At 44.5% G+C, this 15876-nt stretch overlaps 1 protein-coding gene across 1 annotated transcript in view; it reads left to right on the top strand.

The window, feature by feature from the left end:
- Positions 1-15876, top strand: part of saxo4 (stabilizer of axonemal microtubules 4) — a 235906-nt gene that overhangs the window by 64220 nt on the left and 155810 nt on the right. Inside the window, exons 7-8 of the mRNA XM_086007780.1 lie at positions 6017-6129; positions 14797-14868. Coding sequence (XP_085863906.1) covers positions 6017-6129; positions 14797-14868 — 185 coding nt within the window. The remainder of the gene's footprint in view (positions 1-6016; positions 6130-14796; positions 14869-15876) is intronic.

The raw sequence follows: 15876 nt of genomic DNA, 5'->3' as shown, positions 1-15876 counted from the left end.
ACATGGAGATGGCAAAAATGCTGAACAAATATTTTGTATCAGTCTTTACAGTAGAGGACACTAAAAATATCCCAACACTGGACAAACAGGGGGCTATAGAGTGGGAGGAGCTAAACACGATTAAAATCACTAAGGAGATGGTACTTGGTAAGATAATGGGACTTAAGGCGGATAAATCCCCTGGACCTGATGGCTTGAGAAAAGTAGCGGTAGGGATTGCGGATGCATTGGTGGTAATTTTCCAAAACTCCCTGGATTCAGGAAAGGTCCCAGCAGATTGGAAAACTGCTAATGTAACGCCCTTATTTAAAAAGGGAGGTAGACAAAAGGCTGGAAACTATAGACCAGTTAGCCTAACATCTGTGGTTGGTAAAATGTTGGAGTCCATTATTAAGGAAGCAGTAACAGGACATTTGGATAAGCATAATTTAATTGGACAGAGTCAGCATGGTTTTATGAGAAGTCATGTTTGACAAATTTGCTCGAATTCTTTGAGGACGTAACAAACAGGGTGGATAAAGGGGAACCAGTGGATGTGGTGTATTTGGACTTCCAAAAGGCATTTGACAAGGTGCCACACAAAAGATTACTGAACAAGATAAAAAAAATCACAGGATTGGGGGTAATATACTGGCATGGGTGGAAGATTGGCTATCTAACAGAAAACAGAGAGTTGGGATAAATGGTTCATTCTCGGGTTGGCAATCAGTAACTAGTGGTGTTCCGCAGGGGTCAGTGCTGGGACCCCAACTCTTTACAATCTATATTAACGATTTGGAGGAAGGGACCGAGTGCAACGTATCCAAGTTTGCCGACGATACAAAGATAGGAGGGAAAGCAGTGAGTGAGGAGGACATAAAAAACCTGCAAAAGGGCATAGACAGGCTAAGTGAGTGGGCAGAAATTTGTCAGATGGAATATAATGTTGGAAAGTGTGAGGTTATGCACTTTGGCAGAAAAAATCAAAGAGCAAGTTATTATCTAAATGGAGAGAAACTGCAAAGTGCTACAGTACAAAGGGATCTGGGGGTCCTGGTGCATGAAACACAGAAGGTTAGTATGCATGTACAGCAGGTGATCAGGAAGGCCAATGGAATCTTGGCTTTTATTGCAAGGGGGATGGAGTATAAAAGCAGGGAAGTCTTGCTTCAGTTATACAGGGTACTGGTGAGGCCACACCTGGAATACTGCTTGCAGTTTTGGTTTCCATATTTAAGAAAAGATATACTTGCTCTCGAGGCAGTTCAGAGAAGGTTCACTCGGTTGATTCCGGAGATGAGGGGGTTGACTTATGAGGAAAGGTTGAGTAGGTTGGGCCTCTACTCATTGGAATTCAGAAGAATGAGAGGCGATCTTATCGAAACATATAAGATTGTGAGGGGGCTTGATCAGGTGGATGCGGGGAGGATGTTTCCACTGATGGATGAGACTAGAACTAGGGGACATAATCTTAGAATAAGGGGCTGCCCTTTCAAAACTGAGATGAGGAGAAACTTCTTCACTCAGAGGGTAGTAAATCTATGGAATTTGCTACCTCAGAGAGCTGTGGAAGCTGCGATATTAAATAAATTTAAAACGGAGATAGACAGTTTCCTAGCTGATAAGGGAATTAGGGGTTACGGGGAGAGGGCAGGGAAGTGGACGTGAGTCTAGGTTCGGATCAGCCATGATCCTATTGAATGGCGGAGCAGGCCCGAGGGGCCGTATGGCCTACTCCTGCTCCTACTTCTTATGTTCTTATGTTCATGTTCTTATGTAAGGCAAGCAATGCAGTTATAGGGCTAGAAATTGGTCCTCATTGCACCCATTTTCTGGACAGTGGAAAATAGAATCACTCTCGGGGCGCAATGTCCCACACCCAATCTGCACCTGAGCAGAGAAGTTTGCATTTTGGTAAAGGTCATTGCAGGCATTATGGGCATTCACCTAAAACAGGTGCTAGGCCCCTCATATATGTAAGTGAGAGCCTAATGCCTGCCTTAGGCCCCCTTGCAGAAATTGGTTTGGATTCAGCAGAGCAGTTGCCAGGCCTGCTCTGCTCAGGAATCTTCAGCGGCCGCTGCAGCCTAAGTTGGCCACGACAGATTTTTGAATGGTAAGGGAGTCCAGGGTTATGGGGAGCGGGCAGGGAAGTGGAGTTGAGGCCAAGATCAGATCAGCCATGATCTTATTGTATGGCGGAGCAGGCTTGAGGGGCCAAATGACCTACTCCTGCTCCTACATCTTATGTTATTGGAGCGCTGCTGGTAATGGACCAGAAAACGTGCCAATTTCCACCCATAGTTTCTCGTTGTGTCACTTTCTGCTGTGTAATTATCTGTAAATAAATCTATTTATTTTAGTATTACATGTTGATCCAACAATGTGGTATTTACCACCTTTCAGATTATACAGGAGAATGTGTGGACATTTAGATGGTCTTCAATATCGTATACCAAGCTTAAAGAATAATTGTTAGTCTGTGTCACACTCTCCGACTCATGGCACATGGAAGGGTGCAGATATTAGTTCATAGGAGGCTCGGACAGAGGAAATCTTCATGGGACATTTTTGATTTGTTATACAGATCAATCACACTGCTCCAAACCAATGAATAATCATGGGGTTATCAGGGTCCAATCAGTCATGTTTATATGGAATTGCATTGCCTGAAAGGTTGATGGAAGCAGATTCAATAGTAACTTTCATAAGTTAATTGGATATGTACTTGAAAAGGAAAAAAAAATGTAGGGTTATAGGGAAGGGGGTAGGGGGGAGTGGGACTAATTTGATAGTTTTTTCAAAGAGCTGGCACAGACATGATGGGCTGAGTGGCCTCTTTCTGTACTGCAAGATTCAATGGGCTAAAAATTCGAGTATGCTGGAAACCTGCCTGTAACAGCGCCGGCAAGGCTAACGGCCACCCGCCAAGAGAGGGTATTTTGGTGTAAAAACAGAAAATGCTGGAAATACTCAGCAGGTCAGGCAGCCTGAGCTACTGAGTATTTCCAGCATTTTCTGTTTTTATTTCAGATTTCCAGCATCCGCAGTATTTTGCTTTTGTACCGGTATTTTGGAGCTGCCTGCTAATTAACATCAGCATAGCGTTGATTTTGTGGTGTAATGCGCTCTTTCCAGCGCTAAGCACAGCAGAAGGTTGCGTCTGTCTTCTGCTTGCAGTGAAGGGGACGGGAAAGTAAGGAGCGAACCTGTCGGCCATGTACGGAACAGTTGCTGTACTTGCTACAAAAATATTACCTGCCACCCGATGTTTGTGATGTTTTAATAGTTCATGAAATGAATGCATCTGTGTTCTGTGTAACACTAATCTTTCCCCAATGGTTACTCTTGAAAGTGTTTAAATGTGTAGTAATCGTGCCAACTTTTGGTGGATCTTGCATACTCGACACAATATTGATGAATAATTGGTTATGGAATTTTGAATCAATTAATTATAATTCCTTAAAATCTTAAGCGGTTGAGTCCAGATTTGCGAGGGAGAGATGTTCTGGTGACGTGACCATAAAGATAAAAGAGATCTTATCAGAGATGATTTTCAAACGTTGCAGTGGAATTCTAGGCAATCTGATGCTCTTTAGGAATTTGTTTCTTTTATTTGCTGGGAATCTGCTGAGGGATTTGCAGTTTTGTGCAGGTGTTCAGTTCTGAACTAAAAGCTTGTTCCACAAGGTTTCACCCATTGATTTACTGACCCACAAACACTGTAGGCCTCCTGGAAAGCCACCAGAAAATGCAACCCTCCCCCCACTGATGGGCAAAAAATGAAAGTATAAAAAAAGAACCATGGCAAAGGAGGCGTTTGAAGTTTCGGCATCTATCCGAGGTGTCTTCCACTTGTCAGCCTCCATCCTCGTATACAATCTGACAAGTCCTGCCAGACTCCTCATGGCCGTTAACGCTGCTGAAATGCTTTTAGTGGCTGCACGCACTGGCATGCTTTAGAGAGGGTGGCAATAGGAGCGGCAAAATCCAAAATGAATGAGCGGGCGTCAACACGCCGATTGACTTCACGCTCCGACTCATTACAATACTTTGGCGAGCACAGGCAACGACAGCGCTGTCAACCTGCCAAAAATGGCGGCTACCACGGGATCTGCCAGCAGCGGGCGATAGTGCGTTGGTTGCCGTTTTCCCCCCCGAGTATGGCAGTAACAGGTGGTGCCAACCCCCCGAATTTTTAGCCCAATGATTATAAATAGAAACTTGCAGATTTCCCCATCCTGCATCTCTTTACTGGCATTGGTCCAGAGCTCTGTCAATCAGACACAGGCCAATTAAGTCTACAACATGCTTAGCTGAAGCCAATGACATTGCGGGAAAGTAACAAAATAAATTGGTCACGTGATTACCGTTGACCAATGAGATTACCTAAAAGTGCAACTAAGATTCATATGGGATTGTTCCAGAGAAACACTTTTTCTTACTAAATGTAATCAAATAGCTAGCTGAATGAAATAAATCTTTATAAATTTATGTATGATGTCGCAACATTTTTTGACCATAGCAGTTCTTCCCTCAAAGTGTGCCAGAGGTCATGCTATAATGTGCAAACAATGCAAAGAGCTATTAGGGACTTTTATAGTTTGTAAAATGATGCAGTTCTATGGACCACACTGAAATATGTGCACATATTGTACCTACACTGTAAGATCAATTACTGAACCAAACTTCACAGTAGTGGCTATGGGTCATTTCAATATTAATGTTTTCAGAGATGAATATTCAATTTCACCATGTACTACTTACTGAAGGCCAATGTAAAATATGTTTATATTCTGACAGCTTATGATCTAAGTATGAAATTATGTTTGGCCACTCTATTTATAGTAGTATAAACAAGAGCTGAATAGATGCATAATTCAATTCCCATTTGCAAGTTCAAGTTGAATAAAGTCTCTTCCAACTCCCCCGGAGGCTCAGGTGGTTAAGGTAGTGATTAGCTGAGCTATTTCGATGAAGACTATCCCAGGTTCAATCCCTGGTCCTGGCTGAATTAGTTGATCTCAATCAGGTGGCAGTTGGGGCAATGCAGTTGGTCATGGCATCCCTCGTTTAGGGATTGGTGAATTGGCGAGGGCTCCTACTCCATAGGTGGCAACCTTACCTCCAGTTCCTCACGCAAGTGACCTTTCTTAATGTGCAAGCCTAGACAGTGAGTGTCAACATGGTACTGGGTGGGGTGGGGCAGACTCCGAAGCTGACTACACTCAACACCCACAGTTGCACACTTTCTAATAGAGATCACTGGAAAACGTCTGTTTTCTCCTCACTACCCCAATAAATGCTGTTCACAATATAGTTACCAATGAGGAAGGCCTTTTATCCCAACTTCTTTAATCCATCTAGAAAGATCCTAAAGTCCTCCCATTTCAGCATCCGATTGTTTCTTAAAACATTCCAGAGTTTTTGTTTCAACTACACTTCTTGGAAGCCTACTTCATAACTTGATCACTCTGTGTAAAGAATTTACTGACATCAGTCCTAAAGTTAACTTTCACTAGTTTGAACCTATGTCCCATTCTCCTACGCTCACAATTTAACTTAAAGTAGTATTCTGGATTTACCTTTTTTGTTCTCTTAATTATCTGCTATATCTGGATAAGATTGATCAACTGTCAGACATCTTGTAGCAACCCACACACACTGGGGATCAAACCTGAGACATTCCTAGTTTGTATTGCTCAGCTTCACACTGGGCATTCCATTTACCTGCAGAGTGCTCCAAGGAAACATGAATTTGTGAAGTTATTTTCTTTGCATTTGAACATACAGTACTACAGTTGAAGTCAGAGAGTGCAAGAAAAAATGTGATTAATCATTGATTCTTTCCTAGAGGAATTGAAGGTTTTCTTGATGGATATATCAAGATTGACCGAATGTCCTTTATCATCTATACTTATCTTGTGATCTGACCAGTTTGTACACTTAGCATAGGAATTAAGTAGCATCATATTTTACGCATTTACATTCAATCAGGTACCAACCTGCTTTCACTGATTATTTTATATATCAACAGTCTTTTCCCAACACAAAACAGTGGGGAAAAAGGAGAACAGCGGGTTCACAGAAGGCTCCGATCTGAAACCCATCACTTACCACCACCCATTAGCATACCGAGGGGACCTGCCGGTGAGTTGAAACAGTGCACTGTAACCGATGCTTTCAGCAAATGCAGCACATGCACAGTTTGTTCCAGTGTTTTTTAAAATCTCTTTTAAAAGTAAGCAATTCAGAGTGCCCTAGGGGCTCCAACACATTAGTGTGCCATGGTTGACATAATGATTTCAGTGAGATGTTGGGCAGGTTGTGAGTGAAATGTTTGATGTTCACCTGAACTATGAATAATACCCAGCAGTGCAATTATAGATTCTGTCCCTTAGTTGCAGCTGGAGAGGGCATGTTGAGCTATACAGCAATCTATATCAAGATCACACTCTCGCGCTCTTATGGGTTGTTTCAATAGTACCAGGCATTTCCCTTGCTTTCTTTCACTGGAGAATGAGAGAAAGCAATGTAGTCAATATATCCCAGCATTCACAGTCATAGAGTCATAGAGTTTTACAGCACAGAAAGAGGCCCTTCGGCCCATCGTGTCTGCGCCGCCCATCCATCCCTGTCCAGTCTAATCCCATTTTCCAGCATTTGGTCCATAGCCTTGTATGCAATGGCATTTCAAGTGCTCATCCAAATGCTTCTTGAATGTTGTGAGGGTTCCTGCCTCTACCACCCTTTCAGGCATTGAGTTCCACATTCCAACCACCCTCTGGGTGAAAAATCCCCTCTAAATCTCCTGCCCCTTAGCCTGAATCTATGCCCCCTTGTTATTGACCCCCCTACTAAGGGGAAAAATTCCTCTTTATTTACCCTATCTATGCCCCTCATCATTTTGTACACCTCAATCAGGTCCCCCCTCAGCCTTCTTTGCTCCAAGGAAAACAACCCCAGCCTGTCCAGCCTCTCTTCATAGCTGAGGCACTCCATCCCAGGTAACATCCTGGTGAATCTTCTCTGCACCCTCTCCAAAGCAATCACATCCTTCCTATAGTGAGGCGACCAGAACTGCACACAGTACTCCAGCTGTGGCCTCACCAGCGCTTTGTACAGCTCCATCATAACCTCCCTGCTCTTATATTCTATGCCTCGGCTAATGAAGGCAAGTATCCCATATGCCTTTTTAACCACCTTATCTACCTGTTCCGCTGCCTTCAGGGATCTATGTACATGCACACCAAGGTCCCTCTGACCCTCTGTACTTCCTAGGGTCCTACCACTCATTGTGTATTCCCTTGCCTTATTTGTCCGTCCAAAATGCATCACCTCGCACTTTTCAGGGTTAAATTCCATTTGCCACTTTTCCGCCCATCTGACCAACCCGTTTATATCGTCCTGTAGCCTGAGGCTTTCCTCCTCGCAATTTACCACCCCACCAATTTTCGTGTCATCTGCGAACTTACTGATCATACCTTTTACATTCTCATCCAAATCATTTATGTAGATCACAAACAACAAGGGACCCAGCACCGATCCCTGAGGTACCCCACTGGACACAGGCTTCCAGTCACAAAAGCAACCTTCGACCATCACCCTCTGCCTCCTGCCACTCAGCCAGTTTAGGATCCAACGCGCCAAGGCACCCTGGATCCCATGGGCTCTTACCTTCTTGACCAGTCTCCTATGCGGGACTTTGTCAAAAGCTTTACTGAAGTCCATGTAAACCACATCCACAGCATTTCCCTCATCCACCCCCCTAGTCACCCCCTCGAAAAATTCAATCAGATTTGTCAGACATGATTTACCCTTGACAAAGCCATGCTGACTATCCCCGATTAATCCTTGCCTCTCCAAGTGGAGACTAATTTTGTCCCTCAGAATTTTTTCCAATAATTTCCCTACCACAGATGTTAGGCTCACTGGCCTGTAATTCCCTGGTTTATCCCTGCTACCCTTCTTGAATAATGGTACTACGTTAGCTGTTCTCCAGTCCTCTGGTACATCCCCTGTGGCCAGAGAGGTTCTGAAAATTTGTGTCAGGGCCCCTGCAATCTCCTCCTTTGCCTCCCACAGCAGCCTGGGATACATCTCGTCCGGGCCTGGGGATTTATCCACTTTTTGGCCTGCTAAAACCGCTAGCACCTCCTCCCTCTCGATGCTAATATGTTCAAGTATGTCACAGCCCCCTTGCCCGATTTCTATGTGAAATAAAGTGATAATAAAGACCTGTTTTTTTGTTGATAACACTCCTCTGAAGCACCTTGGAATGTTTTATTATGTTAAAGGCACTATATAAATATAAGTTGTTGTTGTTTTGAAAGTATAGGGCCTATAGTTTAAACAGAAGGCTTTCACGCCATTACTGAGACTGGATTGGCCCTGTTACAAGGCATATAACTCACAAATTCCTTAGCTAATCAGGCTGTGAACATAGAAAAGGAAAGATGAAAGTCACAAATGACATCCTCTGTTACTGTGATCATGGTCACTAGCTTGACTTGCCCTTCTTGACATCTCTGTAGCTTTTGACACAGTAGATCTCATCATCCTCTTCCATGGCCATTTCTCCATTGCTCAGCTTAGTGGGGCTGCTCTCGCTTGGTTCCACTCTTAACTATTCAATTGTAGCCAAAGCATCATCAGCAATGGCTTCTCTTCCCAACCCTAAACCATTACCTCAGAGTCTCCCAAAGAGCTGCCCTTCGCCCTCTTTGCTTCCTCATCTACACCTTGGTGACAACATCCAAAGACATGAACCTTGATATTAACCTTCCCCACAACAGACGGGAGAGGGTTGCGGGGGCGGGGGGTTAAAAATAAAAATCAGGGAATGCGTCCCTAACCTGCTGTGTGCGCGCTCACTGCCGTTTTCACGGTGGTGGGTTTCGAAGTGTGCCAGTGTCCCACCAACATATTTAAATCAGTGCAATTGGAAGGCTGATTTTAATTTAGCAGTTGCTGCGTGGGTTTCCCAGGGCTCGGGAAACCCAGCAGTACAAGGGAGGCAGGCGCTGTCAGCTTAACAAGGTAAGTGCCACATAATAGGCTTGCGTGCCACATAATAGGCTTGCCAGCAAAGTTGTAGCCCATGGCATAAAAGGGACAGTGGCAGCATGGATACAGAATTGGCTAAGTGATAGGAAACAGAGTAGTGGTGAATGGTTGTTTTTCGGAATGGAGGAAAGTACACAGTGGTGTTCTCCAGGGGTCGGTTCTAGGACCACTGCTTTTCTTGATATATAGTAATGACTTGGAATTGGGAGTACAGGGCACAATTTCAAAATTTGCAGATGACACAAAACTTGGAAGTATAGTGAACAGTGAGGAAGAGAGAGACTTCAGGAAGACATAGACAAGCTAGTGAAATGGGTGGACATGTGGCAGATGAAATTTAATGCAGAAAAGTGTGAAGTGATACATTTTGGTAGAAAGAATTAGGAGAGGACATATAAACTAAATGGTACAATCCTGAAGGGGATGCACGAACAGAGAGACCTGGGGGTATGTGTGCACAAATCGTTGAAGGTGGCAGGGCAGGTTGAGAAAGCAGTTAAAAAGGCTTTCGGGATCCTGGGCTTCATAAATAGAGGTATAGAGTACAAAAGTGTGGAAGTTATTATGAACTTATGTCCTAAGCCCACCCATCTTCAGCTGCTTCATCAATGACCTTCCCTCTATCATAAGGTCAGAAATGGGGATGTTCACTGATGATTGCCCAGTGTTCAGTTCCATTCGCAACACATCAGATAATGAAGCAGTCCATGCCCGCATGCAACTAGACCTGGACGACATTCAGGCTTGGACTGATAAGTGGCAGGTAACATTCACGCCACACAAGTGCCAGGCAATGACTATCTCCAACATGCGAGCGTCTAACCACCGCCCCTTGACATTCAACAGCATTATCATTGCCGACTCCCCCACCATCAATATCCTGGAGGTCAAAATTGACCAGAAACTTAGCTGGACCAGCCACATAAATACTGTGGCAACAAGAGCAGGTCAGAGGCTGGGTATTCTGTGGTGAGTGTCTCACCTCCTGACTCCCCAAAACCTTTCCACCATCTACAAGGCACAAGTCAGGAGTGTGATGGATACTCTCCACTTGCCTGGATGGGTGCAGCTCTAACAACACTCAAGAAGCTCGACACCATCCAAGACAAAGCAGCCCGCTTATTTGGCACCCCATCCACCACCTTAAACATTCACTCCCTCCACCACTGGCGTACTGTGGCTGCAGTGTGTACCATCTACAAGATGCACTGCAGCAACTCGCCAAGGCTTCTTCAGCAGCACCTCCCAAACCTGTGACCTCTTCCACCTAGAAGGACAAGGGCAGCAGGCGCATGGGAACACCACCACCTCCAAGTTCCCCACCAAGCCACACACCATCCTGACTTGGAAGTATATCGCCGTTCCTTCATTGTCGCTGGGTCAAAATCCTGGAACTCTCTCCCTAACAGCACTGTGGGAGTACCTTCATGGACTGCAGCGGTTCAAGAAGGCGGCTCACCACCACCTTCTCGAAGGCAACTAGGGATGGGCAATAAATGCTGGCCTTGCCAGCGATGCTCACATCCCATGAATGAATAAAAAAAACAGTTGTCGGCCCCAACTGGAGTACTGTGTCCAATTCTGGACATCACACTTTAGGAAGGATGTGAAGGCCTTACAGAGGGTGCAGAAAAGATTTACGAAAATTGTTCCAGGAATGAGGGACTTCAGTTACGTTGATAGACTGGAGAAGCTGGGGTTGTTCTCCTTGAAGCAGAGAAGATTGAGAGGAGATTTGATAGAGCTGTTCAAAATCATGAGGGGTCTGGACAGAGTAGATAGAGGGAAACTGTTCCTATTGGCAGAAGGGTCGAGAACCAGAGGACACAAATTTAAGGTGATTGGCAAAAGAACCAAAGGCGACGTAAAAAAAAACTCTTTTACGCAGAGAGTGGTTAAGATCTGGAATGCACTGCCTGAAAGGGTGGTGGAGGCAGATTCAATCACAGCTTTCAAAAGGGAGTTGGATAAGTATCTGAAGGAAATAAATTTGCAGAACTATGGGAAAAGGGTGGGGGTGTGGGACTAGCTGAAGTGCTCTTGCAGAGAGCTGGCAAGGGCCCGATGGGCCGAATGGCCTTCTTCTGTGCTGTAACCATTCTATGATTCTAAGTGCCATTTACAGTACTCCTTGTGAGCCAGAAGGAACAGGAGTGCTCCTCCCGGACCCTCAAGAAAGCCTTCGACCTCCCCTCTACCAATTGCGGCCACTTTCTTCCCCCTGCTTATCTAAACCTTTGTCGCCCATATCCTGTCCCGCGCCAAGTCCTGCTCTCTGATACCCCTGTCCTCATTGCCCTATGTTGCCATCCGAACCCCCAGTGTCTCAAATTTAAAATTCTCATCTTTGTGTCTCAAATTCCTTTGTGGCCTCACCCCTTCCTAGCTCTGTAGCCAACCGCCCACCCCCTGACATCTCTTTCCTTTGACTCTAGCCTCTTGTGCAACCCTCTCTTTTGACCACCATTGGCAGATGTGTCTTCAATCACCGAGGCCCCACACTCTGGAATTTCCTCCCTAAACCCTTCCACTTCTCCATCTCCTTCTTTTACTTTAAGATCTTCCTCAAAAAACCCACTTCTAACATTTCCCAGTCTTAATAATATCTCCTTGTTTGGCTCGGTGCCCATTTTCCTGAACCTGCCTCTGTGAAGCATCTTGGAATGTTTTTCTACATTACTGGCACTATACAAATGCAGATTTTTGTTGTCAAAACTTAGCTGCCCCCCTTGTGCCACTTTCTTGATAGATGCAGTTTACTGCTCTCAACCACATTTATATTTCTGGCATGAATCATGACTGAAATTTTTCAAACCAGGATTTTCTAATGTTGACTGCTCTAGTCATTGTTGGTGGTAGTGAAGAGAGAAGTTTGAGATGATAAATTAAGAGTATCACAGAAGAAGCATACTGCATAATATTAAAGCATGGCTCCCTTTTTTCTATTGCATATTGATACCAATAGTAACATCTAGTGACACTTCTCTGGGACAGTACTTTGGCACCAACAGCATTCAGATAAGAGTTCATGCCCATAATTGTATAAATTGAATTCCTAATCTATGTTGTTCTCTCATGAGGATTGCAAAGATATAGGGGGGAAAATTCAGTTGCTTTGTGCCTCCCGTTAGCACCCCGAGGGGGCGATAATGGGGCGCAAAGCAACTAGCGCCCAGGCGTGGCGCTACTAATGCCTCCAGCGATATTCAGCGGGAGGTTAGTGGTGGCGGTAGCCGGTAGCGCCCCTTGGCGCTGTGCCTCCGACGATGACGTCATCGCCGTGCACAGCACCCCGTTCGCGCCCCGGTCGCAAACTTGTTCGCGCCCCCTGACCTACCGCCGAACGCTATGTCCGACAGGGTCAGGGTGGCGTTTTTGCAGCTGGGGCTTGAGTGCCGGGCTCTTTTGCCAACACCCCGCTCCAAGGTGGTCCAGCAGGGCCCTGATGCGTGCTGCGCTATGCCCCTCCCCTTTAATCAGGGGAGGGAGGCTGAAGAGCCGCGGTGCGATGTGCCGGCGTGCGTGGCGCTGCTGCACGTAGCAGCGTGATATTCAATGGGAGTGCCCCAAGAGGGAGGGGAAAGCTTCCTGTAGTGCCCCACCTCCTGCTTGGGGTGCTACCATTGAATTTCGGGCGTGGGGGTGATAACACTTTTGGGGCGCTAAAAGTAGCGCCCTGGCGAAGTTATCGTCCCAAAGGGAGCGCGAGCCAAATTTCCCCCATAGAATGAAGTCAATTAACACTGTCTTTTCATGGATAACACATTAAGAATGGGTACGGGTTAAGTACCAGGTGCCCTTGAACCGCATTCCAACAAGGAAGCAATGCCTTTAGTGCCTATAAAGCACTTTCAGATGCCCTGAGGATGTGAAAGATGCTGCATAGAAGCAACCTCCTTCGTCTTCTTTAGGAGAGGAAGTGAGAGGTGATAATTGATGTACAAAATAAAACAGTGAAAAATAATACAACAACCTGCCAAGGGTTGGTAACTTGGTATATATGGGGGTCGCAGGCATCTAATTTGACACAAGTGAGTAATTTCACTCAGAGGCCAGCAGAACAGTTGATGTGAGAAATGAGGGGGAAAAACATCATCCTGAGCAGGTATGATGATGAGGTTGGCGTTAAAGCACATTTTTGGTGTAGAGGAGAGAGAGCTTTATTTTGATTCTAACCAGTGCTTTATAATAGGGGACAGCAATGCCTTAAATAAATAGTTTCAGACAGCTCTTTCCCTTTATTTAAAAAATGGAAAAATTGCAGAACACAGATAGATGCAAACAAAAAAGTTAGTTGAGACTGAAGAGAAGCAGTGTACCACTCACCTTTAGCCCCGATCACATGGCCTGGTGCTGATCACTCAGACACATAACAATACACATCAGGTCAGTTTTAGTTGTATTCTATAGAACCACATTGGCCACATAAAAGGTCAGACATTCCTGCCCTCCCCCACTCCAGCACTGCACAAGTGTTCTAGGATTCACTGTCCTGGGCTATTTATATGGCCTGGGGCACCCCCGGTGCAGACCTACCTCCTGATTGGCCTAGCACCAATGGAAGAGGCAGCTGTTTGCTGGGCCATAGAAATCAATACCTTCTCGCTGTTGATAGAGATTCTGATTCAACCTGAATATCTGGGTGGGGGGGGGGGGGTAATTGTGAAAAAAGTTCCTACCTCTTTGTCCGGCCTCCAGGACACCTGTGGACCTTCTGGTTGACGAGGGTTTGAAAGCAGGCCATAGTGCCATATTTTGTGGGCACCTCTGCACTGGAGTTCCCAATGAGCGGTCAGTCTGGGAAGTGAGAGGCCTAGAACGTTCACTCCCACCTCAGTAACATGGCTTTGACAGATCTGTGCTTACCTCCACTCTCAGGAAAGCCCTATAAATTCTGGGGCTGCATTGAAATGGCAGAGACATCGTGAAACAGGCATTTGCCACCAACTGAAGGGTATAGACAAATATATAGCTGGCAATTTGAAATTTTACACGCACCAGTTGGTTTGTTACTGCCTCCCCATCACTGGCCTAGCCTGCCTGGGATTAGACTACAGACATTATTCTTGCAGGCATCACAACATGTGCTACTTTCTATTCTCTAGGTCAGGATAAAAAGAAAATGCCATTACCAGCATGACAATGTTCCAAATCATTCTAGTTGAGTTCCTGACCCTGCAAATTAAAATCTAACTTCTTAACATAAAGCAAAGAGGGTGCTTGATAACCTTTGCACTACTGCTCATTGTTAAATAATGACACAACCTTTTCAGTCAGTCCTTTCTTCTGTGTTGAAGTCATAAATGCTCGCATTCTGTTCCTCTCTGGTCTGGAATATCATATTTCCTACAATAGCAAAAAAATCACCATTTATTGAATTGAGTTGACCTTGACTTAAGAGTACTTGATGTTGACCTTATTTGTCAGCAATGGATGACCATTCTGTCTCCCAGCACTGACCTCAGTGACAACAAACTCCAAAAACATTCTGTAAAGAGCAATTGTCAAGACTAGGATTGTATATCTGCCACAAGGAAATGGGAATAGGGTAATTGATTAGTCTGAAGGCTTCTGTGGTTTTTGTCTTATATATATTATATTTGAAAAGTAACGTGCACTCCTGACACACCAGTTATTTTGTCTATATCAAGACAGGAAGCTGTTTAATAATTAAAGAAGGCAGTTTTAATATTATTAAAAGGCTTATAGTCAGTTACAGTTCCATTTAAATAGAATTTGTTTTCTTTTTAGGGATATATCACAGACCGACCAACTGGAACCTCCATAACAAAATCGGACTATCTACCATCTGAAACTTTGCATGTATGTAACTCCACGCACAAGGAGATTGCTTGAGGGGTGATGGAAAAACAATTAAAAATCATCTGATTTTGCAATTATGTGATTTGCATTCCAACCTGGTATTCAGGGGATCAAAGTTCACAAAATGCCTGATGTTCCAGTTTGCTTAGACCCCGGAGACAACTTTATTCACTCCTTGATCTGAGTTGTGGCAGTCCACAGGGAAAAAAGGACTCCGGCAATTCTCACCTATTAAAGTTCAAAAATTGTATTGGTGTAACTTTTTCCAGTTTGGGAGAAGAGAGGTAGATGATACTGTGATAAACAGAAAAATATTTCTGCAACAAAAAAATGTGGCAGTATTTAAAATAAATCATTTATTTTTTAAGAAAAATAGAACTAGCTCAATGATAAATAAATTGGTCCATCAGGGCAGGAAGACACTGGGACCTGGATAGCTAGTGGGGCTGAGGCATCTGTACTATACTAGTATTTTCCACTTCACAAACCAAGTATAGGAGAATAGGGAAGAATATTATAAGTAGAGATTTGGTATTCCAAGTCGCTTGAGCAATTTATAAATTATAAACAGAATTTATTTATATTATATATAGAAGTGGGAGCCATGGCAATCCTGGAGAGTGGGGAAAGCCAGAGCAGGATGCTGAATGGGAAACTAACAACTTAGTTCAAAGAGCAGGGGAGGCAGAGCATTTCTGAAATATAAATCAGAGCAACAAGAGGTGATTGAGCCCTGCTGTACACTGTACAGGTAACTCCTGTCATTGCATTTAGGATTATCAGGCAATTAAGTAGAATGTACTTCCTATTTAAAGATTTGTATGCTTGTGAGTGCAGACGCTTATTTATTTTATCGCATCGCTGAAATGTCGCAAAATGCTTCACCCACAACGAATTACTTTTTGCAATGTAGTGACTGTTGTGATGTATGCAAATGCAACAACCATTTTGTGTGCAGCAAGGTCCGAGAAACAGCGCAGCAAAGTCCTAGACGAATGACTGGTGAGT

The sequence above is a fragment of the Somniosus microcephalus genome, chromosome 15 (assembly GCF_052327205.1).
Source record: "Somniosus microcephalus isolate GS21.2 chromosome 15, FLI_Smic_1.0, whole genome shotgun sequence".
Lineage (NCBI taxonomy): Eukaryota > Metazoa > Chordata > Chondrichthyes > Squaliformes > Somniosidae > Somniosus > Somniosus microcephalus.
Note: the sequence above shows the minus strand (reverse complement) of the source record. Positions and strands in the feature narration are given on the sequence as shown.